This window comes from Loxodonta africana, chromosome 9 (assembly GCF_030014295.1).
Source record: "Loxodonta africana isolate mLoxAfr1 chromosome 9, mLoxAfr1.hap2, whole genome shotgun sequence".
Taxonomy (NCBI): domain Eukaryota; kingdom Metazoa; phylum Chordata; class Mammalia; order Proboscidea; family Elephantidae; genus Loxodonta; species Loxodonta africana.
In genome coordinates this window covers 38,902,242-38,922,616 of record NC_087350.1, presented here as the reverse complement: position 1 = coordinate 38,922,616, position 20,375 = coordinate 38,902,242, and the positions used below count along the sequence as shown (strand labels likewise).

The 20,375-nt window shown below is 41.0% G+C and overlaps 1 protein-coding gene across 4 annotated transcripts in view; it reads left to right on the top strand.

Moving 5' to 3' along the window:
• The window catches only part of GDA (guanine deaminase), a 122,942-nt gene that overhangs the window by 55,485 nt on the left and 47,082 nt on the right, over nucleotides 1–20,375 (top strand). For all 4 annotated transcript variants that reach the window (XM_003407387.4, XM_064291224.1, XM_023544749.2 and 1 more), the window contains exons 5-10: nucleotides 2,661–2,766; nucleotides 6,432–6,459; nucleotides 10,376–10,483; nucleotides 12,690–12,797; nucleotides 15,186–15,283; nucleotides 17,767–17,834. In XM_003407387.4, coding sequence (XP_003407435.2) covers nucleotides 2,661–2,766; nucleotides 6,432–6,459; nucleotides 10,376–10,483; nucleotides 12,690–12,797; nucleotides 15,186–15,283; nucleotides 17,767–17,834 — 516 coding nt within the window. The remainder of the gene's footprint in view (nucleotides 1–2,660; nucleotides 2,767–6,431; nucleotides 6,460–10,375; nucleotides 10,484–12,689; nucleotides 12,798–15,185; nucleotides 15,284–17,766; nucleotides 17,835–20,375) is intronic.

Below are 20,375 nucleotides of genomic sequence, written 5' to 3'. Positions count from 1 at the left end.
CACTTGACTGCCAACTGAAAGGTTGGCAGTTCGAACCCAGCCGGTGGGCTCCACAGGAGAAAGACTTGGCAATCTGCTTCCGTAAAGATTATAGCCAAGAAAATTCTATGGAGCAGTTCTACTCTGTCACATGGGGTCACCATGTTGGAATCAACTAGACGGCATACAACTACAATAGCACCTGGCACATAGCAAGTGCACAGTTAATACTTGTTGGCTGACACACTGATGGGACTGCTTGCTGACCATGGTGGTTTATGCCACAGTCCCAGTGTGTGGCACGATAAAGAAATACTGCCTTTTTCAGGGGAGGCAGAGAGAGCCCGGGACTGCAGCATCTGGGATGACTTTAAGGAAGGGGGCCTTTAAGCTGGGCTTTAAAGGGAAGAAAAAATGGGGGGATAGGGAAATGTCTTCTAGGCAGGGGAAATGATGGGGACAAAGCTATGGGGACAGGACTACTGACAGTGGATCCAGGAAACCTGGAGCAGAGTAGTTTAACTGAAAGAGAGAATTCATTTCATGGTGGGGTAGGAGATGAGATTGGGCAGATGAGATGACTCAAATTGTGAAGGACCTTGAATATACATCAAAGACTCAACAAAGGTTTTGAGCTAGGTGAGTTACATGATGAAAGTGATGTTTTAAGGAATGACAGAGGGCAGAGCAGCAGGAAGACTTTTCAAAGACTCATATGACAGGAGTGGAGAAATTCTAAAAAAAATTAACATTGCCCAGCGTGGCTTCAACTTTGCAGCTGAAATAGAATTCCTCCAGCCCCTCTAATGAGGACTAGGTTCTTTAGTACTGACAAATGAGCTAGCAGGAGTAAATAAAACCTCTCACAGATAATAACATTGACTTTTCTACCGTTAAGAATAGAGGCAGTATCTTTCCTGAATCCTGTGTGCCAGACATTTTGTATACATTATTGCCTTTATTTCTCATTGTTGTTGTCAATTGCCGTTGAGTAGGCTCTGACTCATGCCAACCTCAGTGTAACTGAAGGAAACATTGCCAGATCCTGCTCCATCTTCGTGATTGTTGGTAATGTTTGAGTCTGTTGTGGCTATCGTGTCAATCTATCTCAGAAAACCAAAGAAGAATTGACGCCTTTGAAGTATGGTGTTGGCGAAGAATATTGAATATGCCATGGACTGCCAAAAGAACGAACAGATCTGACTTGGAAGAGGTACAACCAGAATGCTCCTTAGAAGCAAGGAAGGTGAGACGGCATCTTACATACTTTGGATATGTTGTCAGGAGGGATCAGTCCCTGGAGAAGGACATCATGGTTGGTAAAGTACAGGGTCAGCAGAAAAGAGGAAGACCCTCAACGAGATGGATTGACACAGTGGCTGCAACAATGGGATCAAGCATAACAACAATTGTAAGGGTGGTGCAGGACGAGGCAGTGTTTCATTCTGTTATACATAGGGTCACTATGAGTAGGAACTGACTCGATGGCACCTAACAACAGCAACATCTCATTGAGTGCTTACTTTGTTGACCCTCTACCAACTATGTCCTTTTCTAGCAACTGGTAACATAAGGTTGCACATAGCAGAGGAAACTGGTCACATATAGGTTTGGACCTTACACAAATACATCTGCTGTCCTGGGAGGAGTAAGGAGACACATCTAAGTCTGTCCAACACCCAACATCCATGTTTTTATCACTAGACCAGGGAGTAAGAATGCAGAGAGGGACTCAACAATGAGGAAGGTAGAGCAGGAAACAGGAAGGAGATTATGGGGTGGTAAGGGGGGGAGAAGAAACAGACTGTAGGCGTGTCAGTGACTAATAGAATGTTTCACAGGATCACAGGCCGTCTAATACTCTACCATGAAGATAAAATGAAAGCACACGATAGTTATGACTTTAGTAAAGACATAGATAAACTATATAAGTAAAAGGAAAAGCTCAGTAATCAGTGAAAAACCCTAGTTGTTATCTAGATACCCTGGGAGTGGGTATGGGGGAGAGGGTGGGTTGGAGTGACAGATAGAGGAAATTTTACTACCTACTAAATTTAGTGGATACCACCCATCTGTCAGTTTATTGCACTGTGGTGGCTTGTCTGTTGCCATGATGCTGGAAGCTATGCCACAAGTATTTCAAATACCAGCAGGGTCACCCACAGTGGACAGGTTTCAGTGGAGCTTCCAGACTAAGGCAGACTAGGAAGCAAGGCCTGGCAATACTTCTGAAAATTAGCCAATGAAAACCTTATGGATCACAGTAGAATGTTGTTCAACTTGCTTGCTTTGGATATGTCACCACGAGAAATCATTTGCTAAGAAGGACATCATATTTGGTGACATAGAGGATCAGAGAGGGTGAAGAAGACTCTTGGTGAGATGGATTGGCATAGTAGCTGCCACAATGGACTTGAACTTGCTGGCTATTATGAGGATGACACTGGACCAGGCAATGTTTTGTTCTGTTGTACATAAAGTCAGCATGAGTTGGAGTTGACTTGATGGCAGCTAACAGCAGCAAATTGGGTTTTGGTGGTGATTGTTATTATTCTCGAATGTCATGATGATGGGTAATCTTGTAGATTCTGGCTTATGTTTTTCGTAAGAATTTTAAAGGCTCAGAAAAAGTGCTGTTGGGAATGAAACATGATTTTAGACTTTGTGTGTGTGTTTCACAGATAAATTTGGGCAGCGAGCATTTGTGGGCAAAGTGTGCATGGATTTGAACAACACTGTTCCAGAATACAAGGAAACCACTGAGGAATCAGTCAAGGAGACTGAGAGGTAAGATGCTCCATTGTCTTGATTTGGCTTGTGGGCAGGTCCCTCTGCTGCAGGGATGGAGTTAGAGATGGAAAGAGGAAACCAGGTACAGGTGTTACGCGGGTGAGATGTACACACAATGATTCAGAATGTTCTGTTTAGTGCAAAATGGGACAGCTAGTCTACAGTGAATCTGCTCAACCATTGATCATCATTCACAATTTACAAAGAGCCTCCCCCTGCAAGGCCACGATTAATCCTCGCCTTTAAGGCCGTCTGTCTTTCATGCTAAGAAAACTGAGTCTCATATAGGCTAAATGACTTGACCAAGGCCTCAGCTTTTAAGTGGCAGACCCAGGATTGGAAACCAGCGTCAGTGGCTCTAAATTCAATATTCTTTCTACCGTAACATAAACCCTTGCCTCACGTTCAACGTAAATGCATAAAAAAGGTGAGAGAGAGAGAGTGCATGCAAGCGAGCAAGGAAGCAACCAACCATGTGCTGTGGTGTGTATTTAAAAACGATGTGAATGTGAGAAATCATTTGTGGGATGAAATATCAGAGAGTTAGGAAAAATTAGTAACATTTAAAGGCTGCTTAAGGATCTTATTTTTTTTTTTTATTACAAAAGTAATATATACTCTTTGGAGAAGCACAAAAAGGTACAAAGAAGAAAAAAGAGCTCCATAATCCAACTGCTTAAAGTTATCGATATTGGTATTTTACTCTGTAGCCTTTCGGTATTTTCCCAAGGAGGCATATGCATCCCCTCACTAGTATTCTGTCCTACTATGAGAAGAGAGAGGTTCTTCTAGATACATCTGGAACGGCCATACCATGTCAATGCAGGGAGCTTGACTAGCTCCTCTTCAAAGACCTGACCTGAAAGAACACCTCTGCAAGGAGAAGTGCAGAGATCCAGGAGGGAGGGCCTTCAGGTTAATTCCTTTCCTGCTTTGGCACCACATCTGTGTGCTCACGGGGGGGCAGGGCCTCTCTGTGCAGCCTGCAGTGAAGATTCTAGGATGCCCAATGGTGATACATACAGCTAGAAAGAGACGATGTGGAGGGACCAAGGGTCTTTGCTCCTGCTGCCGCTGGGCATAGAGCTGGGTTTGCCAGCGATGGTGGACAACCTGCTCTGGGAAAACCTCCACCTCAGAGAACAGAGTGCGATATGCACGTAGAATCATGAAAAGTAGTGGAGTGCAAGAGACATGAAAACGTTTGTCCGCACAAACATATGTCCACATTTCTATGAAACATATAAGAACAAAACCTATGAAAATATGAACATGAAAATGTATGCCCGTATCCATCAATGAGTAAACAAAATGTGGTATATCCACTAAGCTTCTGTTAAGAGCGATAGAAAATTCTGGAAATGGAGAGGGTTAATGTTGCGTGACATGATGAATGTCAATGAACTGTACACATAAAAAAGGTGTTAAAAAATGTTGAAATGCAAATGTTTTGTTATGTATATACTCACCACAATAAAAAAAGTTTCTAATTGAAATTATGGTTGGAATCTTAATAAAATTATATATCAATTAAAAATATGGTATATCCATATAATGGAATATTATTCAGCCATAAAAAGTTCTGACACATGTTAAAACATGGATGAAGCTTGGAAATGTTATGCTAAGTGAAAGGATCCAGGCTTATATAGCAAGGTTCCATTCATAGCTGAGCACTTAACCACGGTGCCATCAGGGCTTCTATGAGATATTTAGAAAAGACAAATCAGAGACAGAAAGTCGATTAGAGGTTGCTTGGGGTTGAGGGTAGGAGCGGCTATTAACTGTAAATGGACACAAGGGTTTTCAATGGGCTGATGAAATGTTCTAAAACTAGATTACGATGATGGTTGCACAACTCAATAGATTTAACAAAAATAATTAAATTGCACACTTAAAATGGGTGAACTTTATGGTATGTAGAGCCCTGGTGGTGTAGTGGTTAAGAGCTCAGGTGCTAACCAAGAGTTCAGCAGTTCGAATCCACCAGCCACTCCTTGGAAACTCCATGGGAAGTTCTTTTTTTTTTTTTTATTTTTTTATTGTACTTTAGATGACAGTTTACAGAACAAACTAGTTTCTTATCAAACAGTTAGTACACACATTGTTGTATGACATTGGTTAACAACCCCACGACAAGTCCACACTCTCCCTTCTCAACCCTGGGTTCCCTATTACCAGCTTTCCTGTTCCCTCCTGTCTTCCAGTCCCTGCCCCAGGGCTGGTGTGCCCCTTTAGTCTTGTTGTGTTCCATGGGCCTGTTCAGTCTTTGGCTGAAGGGTGAACCTCAGGAGTGACCTCATTACTGAGCTGAAAAGGTGTCCGGGGGCCGTACTCTTAGGGTTTCTCCAGTCACTGTCAGGCCAGCAAGTCTGGTCTTTCTTTCTGAGTTAGAATTTTGTTCTACAGTTTTCTCCAGTTCTGTCCAGGACCCCCTATTGTGATCCCTGTCAGAGCAGTCAGTGGTGGTAGCTGGGCACCATCTAGTTGTACTGGACTCAGTCTGATGGAGGCCATGGTAGATGTCCGTTAGTCCTTTGGGCTGATCTTTCCCCTGTATCTTTATTTTTCTTCATTCTTACTTGCTGTGCGTGGGGCAGTTCTCCTGTGTCCTGTAGGGTTGCTATGAGTCACAGCCCACTATATAGCAACAGGTTTGGTTTTTGGTTTTATGGTATGCAAATTATAACCCTATAAAATTGTTTCAAAAAATAGGGGTGTGGGTGTAGGGTATGTGTTCATGTATATTTGTGTTTTCTAGTTCACATCTCTTTGGACAAGAGTTGAGTAGAAAGTCATCCTTTTTTAAAAAAGTAAATTTATTTTTGTAAGTTTACTTTTAAACTCACAGCCAGGGCAGAAGTAACCATTTCATAGGCTCAACAATGGCCATTGGAGGGGTGGTACAAAAGGTTCATGTGCTTGGCTGCTAACCAAAAGGTCAGAGGTTGGAGTTAACACAGAGGTGCCTCAGAGAAAAGGCCTGGCAACCTACTTTTGAAAATGCAGCCATTGAAAATCCTTTGGAGAACAGCTCTGCTCTGACACTTGCTGTTGCCGTGAATTGGAGTCCAAGTCGACGGGACAGCAACTGGTTTTTTACAGTTGCCTCTGTCTTTGCAGGTGTGACTAGTAGACTCTCCACCCCAGTCTCCCTGTGCCTCACAGCCACCTCTGGCCTATTCTTACTGCCTCACTCTGACATTCATCCCCAGTGAGACTCTGGTCTTGGAAAGAAATGATGATACTGTGTGAGTGAGTTAGTTTTCTGCTTTAGGAAAATTAGGAGCAGAAAAGCCCCCATAGCTTATACATACTTCCAGGTGCCTAGGACTTCACAACGCTAATATGCGTGGAGAGTCACACATTGCGATATCTGCCAAACAGAGCTTAAGCTAGTAGGATAATTTGAGTGCTGTGGCAATACTCAGTTAACAGTCCAGCTGATTTTAGATGATAATTACATTTCTCCATGATTTTGGGGCTGCAAATGAGAAAGGAATCGACACTTGTTAATCTTTAATGAGCGGTGCTGAAAACATGTGCGGTGTTAGAAATGTTTGCATGGAAATTAGGGCATGTAAGGATCATTTTTTCATCCTTTTAAAATTTATTTGAAAATGTCTAGATTTCCTAACTTCCCATTTGTTGCTTTATTTCAGATTTGTGTCAGAAATGCTTCAAAGGAACGTAAGTAAACTTGTTAGCAGCTTATTTTTGGATTGCTGTGGCATTTGTTGTAGGATTCACTGCCAATTTGTTTGGTAGAGATTAGCCTGTGTGTGTTTGGTTAACTGCATGTGTGAAGAATGTGCCTAGAATCTGAAAATGTTCTCACAGAAAATTCATCGTCTCAGCTCAGGTCAGATAGTTTTTCCCTTTCATTGAAGGCAACTGTGGCTCTTCACCCAACCCTCTGTGTTTTGTATTAAACACAATCTGGAAATCAAAACTGATTTTGGTAGGTTTAATTAAACAAAGCAGAGTCAGCAAAAACGAAGGAAACCCTCAGTAAGATGGATCGACATAATGGCTACAACAACGGACTCAAAGATAGGAACAATCGTGAAGATATCACAGGACCAGGCAATGTTTCGTTTTCTACATAAGGTCACCGTGAGTTGGAGCTGACCAACGGCGACTAACAAAATAATACTTAAGCAATCACCATTCAGATATGTGCAAACATGAAGCTTGCTTTATTCATAGCACTTTTCTTGGCCCCAAACTCCTATGCCTATACGTAGAGGGAGAACTAAATTTAGTCAGGTGGCTAAATTTGACCCAGTCCACTAAGTTTTTAGTTGAGCTAAGTGATGAATGGAAACCCTGGTGGTGTAGTGGCTAACAGCTACAGCTACTAACCAAAAGGTCAGTAGTTCGAATCCAGCGGGAGCTCCTCAGAAACTCTATGGGGCAAGTTCTACTCTGTCCTTTAGGGTCACTAGGAATCGGAATTGACTCAATGGCAATGGTTTTTTTTTTTTTTTTTTTTAAGGGGTGAACAACTTAGTCTTTGCCCAGGTCTCAGGACAGCTTTCTCAATGCCTCCCTCCCCGCAAACTTTGGGTCCTTCTAATTTCATAGGACTAGTTTCTGGGGAGGGGGACTTCATGGAGGGCATGAAACTGGAAATTGTGGAACTGCTTGATGATTATGTCAACATTGGCTCTGGCCACTTCTGCCTCTTTGTCTGGTCTTAAGCCCAGGTACTGTCCAGCTGTTATGCCTTGGCCACTGGCTGCCATGTTGTTGTTGTTGTTAGATGCCGTTGAGTTGGTTCCAACTCATAGCGATCCTGTGCACAACAGAACGAAACACTGCCCCGTCCTGAGCCATCCTTACAATCGTTGTTATGCTTGAGTTCATTGTTGCAGCCACTGCATCAATCCACCTCGTTGAGGATCTTCCTCTTTTCTGCTGACACTGTACTCTGCCAAGCATTATGTCCTTCTCCAGGGACTGATCCCTCCTGACAACATGTCCAAAGTATATAAGATGCAGTCTCTCCATCTTTGCTTCTAAGGAGCATTCTGGCTGTACTTCTTCTAAGACAGATTTGTTCATTCTTTTGGCACTCCATGGCATATTCAATATTCTTCACCAACACCACAATTCAAAGGCGTCAACTTTTCTTCAGTCTTCCTTATTCATTGTCCAGGTTTCACATGCATATGATGTGATTGAAAATACCATGGCTTGGGTCAGGTGCACCTTAGTCTTCAAGGTGACATCTTTGCTCTTCAACACTTTAAAGAGGTCCTTTGCAGCAGATTTACCCAATGCACTGCATCTTTTGATTTCTTGACTGCTGTTTCCATGGCTGTTGATTGTGGATCCAAGTAAAATGAAATCCTTGACACCTTCAATCTTTTCTTTGTTTATCATGATGTTGCTCATTGGTCCAGTTGTGAGGATTTTTGTTTTCTTTATGTTGAGGTGCAATCCATTCTGAAGGCTGTGGTCTTTGATCTTCATTAGTAAGTGCTCCAAGTCTTCTTCACTTTCAGCAAGCAAGGTTGTGTCATCTGTATAACACAGGTTGTTAACGAGTCTTCCTCCAATACTGATGCCCCATTCTTCTTCATATAGTCCAGCTTCTTGTATTATTTGTTCAGCATACAGATTGAATAGGTATGGTGAAAGAATACAACCCTGATGCACACCTTTCCTGACTTTAAACCCATCAGTATCCCCTTGTTCTGTCCGAACAACCGCCTCTTGATCTATGTAAATATGCCTCACAAGCACAATTAAGTGTTCTGGAATTCCCATTCTTCACAATGTTATCCATAATTTGTTATAACCCACACAGTCGAATGCCTTTGCATAGTCAATAAAACACAGGTAAACATCCTTCTGGTATTCTCTGCTTTCAGCCAGGATCCATCTGACATCAGCAATGATATCTCTGGTTCCACGTCCTCTTCTGAAACCAGCCTGAATTTCTGGCGGTTCCCTGTCAATATACTGCTGCAGCTGTTTTGAATGATCTTCAGAAAATTTTGCTTGCGTGTGATATTAATGATATTGCTTTATAATTTCCACATTCGGTTGGATCACCTTTCTTGGGAATAGACATAAATATGGATCTCTTCCAGTCAGTTGGCCAGGAAGCTGTCTTCCATATTTCTTGGCGTAGATGAGTGAACACCTTGAGCCCTGCATCTGTTTGTTGAAACATCACAATTGATATTCCATCAATTCCTGGAGCCTTTTTTTTTTTTTTTTTGCCAGTTCTTTAAAAGCAGCTTGGACTTCTTCCTTCAGGACCATCAGTTCCTGATCATATGCCACCTCTCGAACTGGTTGAACATCGACTAATTCTTTTGGTATAATGACTCTGTGTATTCCTTCCATCTTCTTTTGATGTTTCCTGGGTCATTTAATATTTTCGCCATAGAATCCTTCACTATTGCAACTCGAGGGATGAATTTTTTCTTCAGTTCTTTCAGCTTGAGAAACGCCAAGCGTGTTCTTCCCTTTTGGTTTTCCATCTCCAGCTCTTTGCGCATGTCATTATAATACTTTACTTTGTCTTCTGGAGATGCCCTTTAAACTCTCCTGTTCAGTTCTTACTTCATCAAGTCTTCCTTTTGCTTTAGCTGCTTGATGCTCGAGAGCAAGTTTCAGAGCCTCCTCTGACATCCATCTTGGTCTTTTCTTTCTTTCCTGTCTTTTCAATGACCTCTTGCTTTCTTCATGTGTGATATCCTTCATGTCATTCCACAACTTATCTGGTCTTCGATCACTAGTGTTCAATGCATCAAATCTATTCTTCAGATGGTCTCTAAATTCAGGTGGGATGCCTTGGTCCATGTATATATAGCAGTCACATGGTCTGTAGGCACTCAGCCAGGCTACCCCTGGAGTTGAGGATCCTATGGAGACAGTGCTGTTTCTGCCCCCACCCCCAGCAGGCTCCATTGGGTGATCTTATACAGGCAAGTCAAACCCTTCCCTTACTATTTTTAAGGTCTGATTAGAAACCATAGGAAACCTTAGAACTTCTTTCAATCTATCTTTGGGAGCCCTAGGTGGAGCTTTATAGATCTTTACCCTTACCACACTGCAATGGGTCTTCTCCCTGGCCTGATCCCTGACCTCAGGTAGATCCAGAGCCAATCTGGCAACTGAACAATCTCAGAGAGGCTACGGCCAGTACAGTTCTACCAGGTGTAGAAAGGGGAATGCCACCACCTCGTGTTTTGTCTCCCCAACACTCTCCTTCACAACTTCTTCTGTCTTCCAGTTACCTGCATAAAGGTCACCTGAGCCTTAATGTGGATGTGGGCGGGGGGGAATGCCTTTCATTGACAACACACCCTTTTCGCATTGAATTGGTGCTAAAGAATACACTCTCCTTCAAACACATGGAGTTGCCATGAGTCAGAATTGACTCCATGGCAGCAGGTGTGATTTTTTGGTTTCTTCTCAGCCACGAACTGTTTCCACATAACCTAGTTTTCCCACTCACTCTTAGAATGAGGGACTACCCCCCAAAATGAAGTCATAAAGTCATCTTTTTGTATGACATGCATTTTGGATGCAGTACTGGTTCATGATATCCGTAGTTTTCTTATCAATTGTTTTTGGTTATTTCTAGTATTTGAGAGTGAAGCCCATAGTGACGCCACGTTTTTCCCTTTCCTGCTCCGAGTCTTTGATGAGTGAACTCGGCAACATTGCCAAGACCCATGATTTGTACATTCAGGTGGGTATTTTTCTTCTGTGGGTATTTTCTTCTTCAGGACCTGCGGAACATCTCTATACCCTAAATCCTGGCACTAATTTTCAGTTCCTCTACTGAAGTCTCCCAGAGTTGTGGTGTTAGAGGGCTGGAAGGAGCCTTACAGAAATCACCTAATCCTGTTCTTCAGTTTCACAGATAAGAAACTTGAAGCCCCATTTATCCTCCACCTCCTATGATTATCCATTGAGAGACAGGGGTATCTTCATAAATAACTGAGCAAGAACAATAATAGACTGTTTACCTATTCTCTGTAGACTACATTTAATACATTTCTTTCCTACTTCTCTTTGTTTGATACTTTCTCTCCATGTTCTATACTCTCATTTTGGGAGAAACAAGCTATTATTTGAAAAGCAAAAAGAACCTAATTTCCACCTTACAAAAAAAAAAAAAAAAAGGCACTTAAAAGGCCCTTTGTTCCAAGTTTCTTAATTTAATGTCAGGAACAAAAAGTATATCTTACTTTGTCATTAAGTTGTTGCAATTTAGGAATAAAACACTTTTTAAAGCTTACAGCTGGATTAAAATTGGATGCTCCCCTTCCCCTATCCAAGCTTAATTACATACTGTACTAAAATTTCTTCTCTTAAAAGAGTTAGTTGACTATCTTATAAGAAAAGGCAGGTGGGGAAAGGCAACATAGTGATTCTTTACCATTTTGTAGTTGGGTTTTTTTTTTTTCACGATGTATCTTCTCAGAGCCCGTTAACTATTCTCATCTTTCCCCACTTTTGTGATCTGTAATACATGAATTATTGATTCTATCCCACACAATTCTTTCCTGGAGACAAACCTTAGATGAATTTTCTAGTTTGGAAACAGAATGTTTCTGCTTCTCAAAAAAGAACATCAAAATAATATTAAAGTACATGGGAAAATAAAATAAAAAGGCACACAACGGAATCAAGTACATCCTTCCTGGAGGAGTGCGTGTGTGTGTGTGTTAAATTTGTTACAATGACGTGACTCATTCTCGTTGGTCTCTTCTTCTCTTCTGATGTCCATCCAATGGTCTGGAATTTCCTCAAGAAACACCCTGTTTTTGGAACCCTGTTATTTTTTTTTCTTTTATTTATTTGGGTATGCATACTCTACCTCATGTGGAGAGAAGGAAAGAGCTTTGTTATTCTTCAAAGTGATAATATACTTGTGAGTGATTTCTCATATATACTTGTAACTGGTTGTCCCGACATAATTTTTGTAGGCTAGTGGTTGGACTGGTTGTTGGACTGGTTATACTTAAGTTTCGTGTCTTAAAAACACTTTATGCCTCTTAGGTTATGTGGTGCCTTGGAAGGCCAATGGAGGGGACCTAGGACTCACTTGTTTTACTTGCATGTGGATTCTTAAGGGCACTTTCTTGAAGACTGCAGGTATTGTCTAGTATGGTTATTTTCAAACTGTTTTCTGCAAAATCACTCATCTGGAAGCCAGCAAAGGAGGCAGAATGCGGACAGGGTTTCAGAGTTCCAACCCTGCCTTGCCCTGAGGAGCAGCTTGTTTATGATGCCTTTTATGTATTGGATTTCTGTGAACTTTCATATGAGCAACACATACAAAGCTAAAAGAATTTGGAAACCCACTCATCTAGCCTAACCCTTTTATTTGAGAGATGAGAAAATGGAGGCATAAAGAAAAAAACTTACTTGTCCTAAGACACATAACTAGGGTCAGCACTTGGGCTAAAACTTTGCTCTCTTTACTCATATCCCAGTTTTCTTACCAGTGAACCCTGCTGTCTATCCTTGTGATGGCCACTGAAGTCTTTTCTTAAATGGCCAGCACCAGAAGGGGCAGTTTGCCTTAAATAGCTAGGCTCTTGATCTTCTTCGCTGAGTGCTTTTTATTTGTTCTTGGTATATTTTGGAATTTAAGAAGATTTTCTTGGAAGAATTTGTCTTAAAATGCACACACACACAGAGTACATTTATGATATTCATAGTTTTCTTATTTTATATATATGTATATATATATATATATATATACCCACTTTATATGATATACATAATTGTTTTAAAGAAAATCACATGTCTAATCCTCATTATCTTTCCATGCGGTCCCTTACATAGGCAAGTAGAAGCCATCCATACCACTTTGGGATAGAAACTATAGTATCTAATGGTATTTTATTAAAAAAGAAACTGAAAATACAATCTTTTTCTTGTAGAGCCACATAAGTGAGAATCAGGATGAAGTTGAAGCTGTGAAAAACTTATACCCTGGTTATAAAAACTACACAGATGTGTATGACAAAAACAATCTTCTGACAAATAAGGTAAATTGTATATAAGGACATAATTTATGTAAATTAGGGTTAGTTAAATCTTAAAATCCTAGTAGTAATCTTCAGACTCCTGTGACGTGTATATTTCCCAAACTAGAGTAAAACTCAAGGTTAATTTACTAAAATACAAGCCTGAATTATCATCCCAGTAAAGAAATCTAAAGGCTGCATTGAGGGTGTGGATGGATTTTGGGCCAAGAACATTTTGATAGTATCCATTAGGATTTTGTTTTTAAATAATATTTTATTGTGTTTTCGGTGAAGGTTTACACAGTATCCATTAGAATTTAAATGTGCATTCCTTTGAGTGAGTAAGTGCATTTCTAGAGACCCATCCTATAAAGAGTCCATATATTCATACTAACACTAAAAAAAACCCAAACCCATTGCCATCCAGTCAGTTCTGACCCATAGCGACCCTATAGGACAGAGTAGAACTGCCCCATAGCACATCCAAGGCTGTAAATCTTTACTGAAACATCTTTATTCCACAGAGTGGCTGGTGCCTTTGAACCATCAACCTTTTGGTTAGCAACCAAGTGCTTAACTGTTGAATCACCAGAGCTTATTATATTGATATTAACTACACATAATGGCTGTCGGTGGTGGATTGGCTAAATTATAAAGCCTCTATAATTCAGACTAGGAATCCTTTGGTGGTGCAAATGGTTAAGGACTCGACTTCACTAGCCAAAAGGTTAGCTAGTTTGAACCCACTCAGAGGCTCTTGAGAAGACAGGCCTGATGAGCTGCTTCCAAAAAAGCATAGTCTTGAAAACCCTATGGAGCAGTTCTACTCTGACACAAATGGGGTCACCATGAGTCAGAATCAACTTGATGGCAACTAGCAACAGCAGCATAATTTAGAATTTTATGCAACAGTCACAAAGAATTAAGTGTACAGGCTTATAAGGAAGAATGTTTGTACACTGTTGTTCAGTGTATGTGTATATATGTATGTGGATGTGCCTGCTTAGAAGAACAGTCTGGAAGACACACATTGAATGTTATAAGTGGCTATTCCTGGGGGAGAAAATTGGAGGGATGACTTTTTGCTTTTTATATTTGAACACCCTGAGATTGCTCTATTATTATTTTTTTTAGTGAGCATGTATTGTTTTTGTAATTAAACAATTTAAGATAATTAAAATGAATAGAGAGAGACCTTATTGCAACAATGCACCCTTTGGCCTTGGCCTTATAGGAAATGTACAAACTGTAAGGAGAGTTTTACTACTGCAGCAAACTACTTTTCAGTTACTATGTGAATGGAGATCTGAATATGACCGATTTGAAATGTTAACACTCTGCATAAATCATGTAAATGCGACATCATAATCTTCACCCTCCTTTACATATATTTCCATATGATTAATATATTAACCTTCAATTTGCATGTTAATTTTAGTTGTACACAGGTTGTGAATATTTTATTTTAATAATAATTCTGTGGCCTCTGAACCATGCCTCCCAAAGGAGAAGGCTATTTAGATACAGGTTTTGTACTGAGAGAAAAGGAATTTTGAAAGATAAAAGTTTTTTTCAGGAAAATCCACAAACATTACTGAGACAAAAAATAAAAGAAGTTTCATAAGTATGCAGCACCTGCTTGCTTGGATTAGTTTTACCTTCTGAACTAAACTCTATAAGATATTAAAACCAAAAAGCCAAACTCGTTGCTGTCGAGTTGATTCCGACTCATAGTGACCCTATAGGACAGAGTAGAACTGCCCCATAGGGTTTCCAAGGAGCAGCTGGTAGATCCGAACTGCCGACCTTTTGGTTAGCAGCCAAGCTCTTAACCACTGCGCCACCAGGGCCCCCTATAAGATATTACATACACTAATTTTTATGAAAATGTAAAGAGATGAGTTAAAGTTTGTTTGTGTCAACACCATTTGAGCCTGTATTATAACTGAGAATAATGGAGGTGGGGGGGCATGCCTCCATGTACTGAGAAGTGAAAGTTGCCTACTAAAAAATGCATATTACAATAGAAGCAAACACAGTCTGCCAGTAGGTTCCATGTAGACATAAGAAAGAATGTAACTTGACTGTTTTCTAAAGTGGAGATGATAGAATTGTGACATGTTCAAGCTGGATGGATGACCTATCTTGCAGATAAAAAAAAAAAAAGGAAATTGAAAGGTAAGATCTACAAATTTGCTGAGACTTTTGTAATAAGATGTTTTTATAGGTTTTTTATGAGGTGTAACTCGTAGACAGTGATTTGATGGATACAGATAATCATAAATGTTCTTGTAAAGATGGTAGCAGCCAGGCACGGCTTCCATCTGCACCTGTAATATCTTGTGGGAGTGAGTACTAACCTAAATGTTTTTAAGTGATAAACTCTGCATCCCACACTCTTCTCTCCAGACAGTGATGGCGCATGGCTGCTACCTTTCTGCAGAAGAGCTTAACGTATTCAGTGAACGAGGAGCCTCAATCTCACATTGTCCCAATTCTAACTTATCGTAAGTAGGCAGTAATTGTTTGGTGGATTTTGAAAACTTGGGTTGCAAATACCAAATACCTTTGCTTTCTTGGTTGTTCCTCCAGGATCTCTCTTCTGTAATACTCAAACCCTTTGCCAAGGAGTCAGTTTCGACTCATAGCGACCTTATAGGATGGAGTAGAACTTCCCCAGATGGTTTCCAAGGAGCAGCTGGTGGATTTGAACTGCCGACCTTTTAGTTAGCAGCTGAGCTCTTAACCACTGCACCACCAGGGCTCCCTCACTTCTATAGTTAGGTGTAACTGAAATGGAAATGAGGTAGACTGACCTTTACCTGGGCTGTGATGGAGAGAAAGAGAGCATTTAAAAAGGCCATTTTTTTCAGAGAATGCATTTCAAAAGCACCTTGTCTCCTAAAATTTCTGAGTTTGAACAAAACAGAATAGGAAATACAACAGAAAGATAACTCAAAACCAAAAGGATTCAGAATTTACAGCTAAAGACTGAGAGGATACAGATTGCAGCCAGGTGTTCTGGGAACAGGTACTGACTTCCCGTTACTGTTTGTGCTCTGATGTCAGACAGAGTGCGGTGCTGCCACCAGAAGCCAGCACCCTACCATGTATGTCATGTTGCTGGATCTGATAGTGTGCCAGCTCACACAAGGGGACCTCAGGAGGGACCTCGTCCTACTGCAGTTCTCAGAATGCAAAAGATTTATTGATAACTGATTCTTAACTTTTGAAGGGTTATTGATCCATAACTGAATCAGATGAAAACTAGGGTCTGTCTCTTCAGAAAAAGCCCATAGATAGAAAAACTTTGCATCTAATTTCAGGGGATTCATGGACCCCATGATGCTGGTCCTGAATGCTAAGTTAAGGGCCTGTTCTCCAGGATTAGATTAAATGTCTGTCATTTCTAGTGCTAGTGGACCCCAAATAGACCTCTGTCTCCTTAGTAACAGGGTGGAATGGATCAAATTCATTCCACAAATTTATTAGCTTCTGCTAGATTTTAGCCTTTTTGAGGGTTCCTTTGTATCATCTCTTGGTTTGGGTTCTCGCAGAAGTAGAGTGTGAGCTGAGGATTCATGTACAAGTAGCTTATTTGGGAGGCAATCTCAGGAAGCACCTGTTGGGGTTGAGACAAGGAAGGGAAGGACGTCAGTAAAGAGTGGATCGTCAAGCAGGTTACCACAGGTTCCTCTGGAAAACCCAGTAAGCCGGAGTACAAAACAAGCCTCAAAGTTACCTTGCCCAAGGGAGCTGGGGTAGTTATACTCTAACATTCATCAGTCATTGGTGGAGGGCTGCTGGGTTGGAGCCAGGGGCACTAATTCTCTGAAATTTTCAACCTTCCCCAAGCAAGGACAGAGCAATCTCTAGCATCCAGAAAGAGCCCAGGCAGAGCAGGTGCTGGCAGCTGGAGGTCTAGGGACTTGGTGAAGGGAAAAAGTATGTCAATGGCATTATGGGTAGAGCCTAGGAGTGTTTTGAAAGCCTTTAGAGACTCTTAGGTTTCAGACATAAAGGTAGTCAATGTGACAGAGAATTTTGCCTACCTACATCTTAGTGACCATAATTATGGTCTAGCGACTTAGTGACCATAATTGTGGTCTAGCGACTAGACTGGAAGGATTTAACATCCCTTGGGTGAGTTGGACATCTTCTAAATTAAAACATGATCCAGCTTTGCAAATTGAGGTTGAAGTTAAATTTCTTAAGGATATTTCCCTGTTTCAGTGGTCACCACTTCTCTTTCTTCAACAGTTTGGAGAGATTTATTACTTATGCACTGGGGCTTTAGAAGTTATAGTTAGGTGTCTCTTTGAGCAGATGACTTTGACCTTCACATCTTCTCTGGCTTATAAAGATTGCTTAAGTTTTCCTTTGTCTCTTTAGAAAAGCAGTACATCTATCAAGCTCAGGGTCATGAGGTCCAGAATTCTGTCTGGGAACTCTCTGTCCTGGTTGCTGCTGTCTTCAGAGGCAGCACTTGAACTTTCAGTCCCTAATTCACCAGACTGTACTCCTTTTCCTGTTGTGGTCCCTCCTCTTTTTGAGTTTGCAAATTGCTGATCATTCAGAGTAACAAATTATTCCAGATACAGAGAAAAGGTAATGCGTTACAATTTCTACTTCCTATAGAAGGATGAGTTAGTTAAGAAGTGTGTATATTAAAGACTGATAAGACTTTTGGACTAATCGCAAGGCTTGATTTCTCCATTTTTCCTTACAAGTGACCTGTTGCATTCCCTTCTGTCACTTGCCGCTTTGTGTCCTCCTGAGAGTTTAAGACAGGATGTGGCCAGAGTATCCAAGCACCTTTATGATCTTTTTTTTAAACTCCAGGGCTTGGATGCCATGGTTTGACTAATGTTTGTATCAGCATTAGGGCTGATATGACGGGAAATACAACTTTTAGTGATATCGCCATCATTGCTATTTTGTTGGAACCACCTGGGTCTCCTTGTTCTGACTATCTCCTCTCTCTCTCCAGGCTGACCAGTGGCTTTCTAAATGTGCTCGAAGTCCTGAAACACGAAGTGAAGATAGGACTGGGTACAGGTTAGTAGTTCACCATTTGTAGCTATGGCAAAGTGGCCGATCAAGTACATAAGTTTCTAACATGACTAATTGTTGGGTAACAGCTCTTTCATGTTAAAAAAAAATCAGCTTTGGTATTTGTAGTAATACTTTGAGGTGATGAAATGGTGAAGTGGAAGCAGTAAGAAAATGTACACAGAGGGAGAAGTTTTGATGACCATAACCTCCTGAAAGAGACTCTGGGTACTGCAGATGGCTCAGCACTTAGCTACTAACTGAAAGGTTGGCAGTTTGAATCCACCCAGAGGTACCTCAGAAGAAAGGCCTGGTGATCTCCTTCCAAACTATCAGCCATTAAAAACCACATGGAGCACAGCTTCGCTCTGACACGCATGGGGTCGCCATTTGCCTGAATCAACTTGATGGCAACCTTTTTTTTTTTAACCTCCTGAAAGACATTATCCCTATTTACTGTTCATAGAGTGGTCTATAAAAGGTATTTCCTTTTAAAGTGCTTCAGGGTTTTTTTCAAAAAGTCATTGATTTTTTTCCCTTTTTGTTTTATCCTTCCGGCTAAGTTTTTATGGTTTGGATTTATCTGGTTTTATTTTTCAAGAACTGTGTAATCACAAACATTGCCTCCAAAGAAAATAAAAATTATGTGACCTTGCTCTAAACCAAAACCAAACCCACTACCGTCAAGTCGATTCTGACTCATTGCGACTCTATAGGACAGAGTAGAACTGCCACAAAGGGTTTCCAAGGCTGTAAGTCTTTATGGCAGCAGACTGCCACATCTTTTTCCCAGACGAATTTAATCCATGCCAGCTTTGAGAACACTGAGAAATCTGTTGAGAACTTGCATTGCTTTTAAGCAGCATTTAGCAAAATGAGTCTCCTCAATTCCCACAGATAGTCTGTGTGTTTATGAGGCTGAAGAACATTCTAGGTGGTTGATACGGTAGTTGCCTCTATGCCTGTGGTTATGGTCCCATCTGGGCGTGAGTTGTCCATTATGTTAATGAGGTGGGATTAGGGTAGAATGTATCCTTTTTTTTTTTTAAACATTTTATTGTGATTTAGGTGGAAATTTTACAGAGCAAATTGTTTCCCATTCAATAATTTATACACTTTTTGTTTTGTGACATTAGTTGCAATCCCCTCAATGGGACGGCACTCTACCCCCCTTCCTCCCTGAGTTCTCTGTTTCTATTCACCTATCTTTCCTGCCTCTGAACTTTGTTTTGGGGCATACGCTGCCCTTTTGGTCTCATATGCTTGGTGCGCCTGACCCAAGCCACGGTGTTTTCAGTCTCCTTGTATGTGTGTGAAAGCTGGACAATGAATAAAGAAGACCAAAGAAGAGTTGATGCCTTTGAATTACAGTGTTGGTGAAGAATATTGAGTATACCATGGACTGCCAGAAGAAGGAACAAATCTGTCTTGGAAGAAATACAGCCAGAACACTCCTTAGAAGCAAGGATGGTGAGACTTTGTCTCACATACTTTGGACATGTTGTCAGGAGGGATACTTTGGACATGTTACCAGAAGAGACCGGTCCCTAGAGAAAGACATCATGCTTGATAAAGTAAAGGGTCAGCGAAAAAGAGGAAGGTCCCCAAGGAGATGGATTGACACAGTTGCTTCAACAATGAACTCAAGCATAACAATGATTGTGAGGATGGCTCAGGACTGTACAGTGTTTTGCTCTGTTGTACATAGGGTCGACGGTACCTACCAACAACAACAGTTGATTGTTCTGAGGAGCACGTTCCTCATGGGTGTTATTGTTCATTTTTTGGCCCTGTCTATTGTTTGTATGAAAGGCGATTTCCAGAAGTGGGTTCAGTTCCAGGTTTGAAGGAAGTCTAAGGGCCACAGTCTCGTGGGTTCCACCAGTCTCTATCAGCCTAGTAAGTCTGGTCTTTTTTATGCACTTGAATTTTATTCTACATTTTTCTCCCACTTTGTTCTGTCCAGGACTTCCTTCTGTGATCCTGGTCAGAGCAGTTGGTATTGGTAGGCAGGCATCATCAAGTTCCTCTAGTCTCGGGCTAGTGGAGGCCATGGTTCGTGTGGTCCATTGGTCCTTTAGACTAATTGTTTCCTCGAGCCTTTGATTTTCTTCACTCTTCTTTGCTCCGGACAGACAGAGACCAATAGTTGTATCTTAAATGACCACTCGAAAGCTTTTAAGACTCCAGTCTCTGCTTAACCAAAGTAGGATGTAGAACATTGTCTTTGCGAACTATGTCTCCTTCTTTTCAGAGCACATTTTAATTGTTTTTTTCTGAGTGTGTGCACTGCTGCTCACTTCAGAAGTATGAGTCAGGCCCAGAAGTCTAGACATCCACCATGAACCTCCTTTTATTACTGTGTGTGACTGAACTAAAAATTAACCCCCCCCCAAAATAAATAAATAATGGGCATGGTAGCACAAGGACTCTTTTCCCATTCTTGATGCCTTGATTTTCCTTATGTTCAAGAGCATCAGGACATATGCATGCTCACAATGCTACTTTCCATTGTTTTCTGCAATAGCTGAAGTCTCAGTTTGTCAC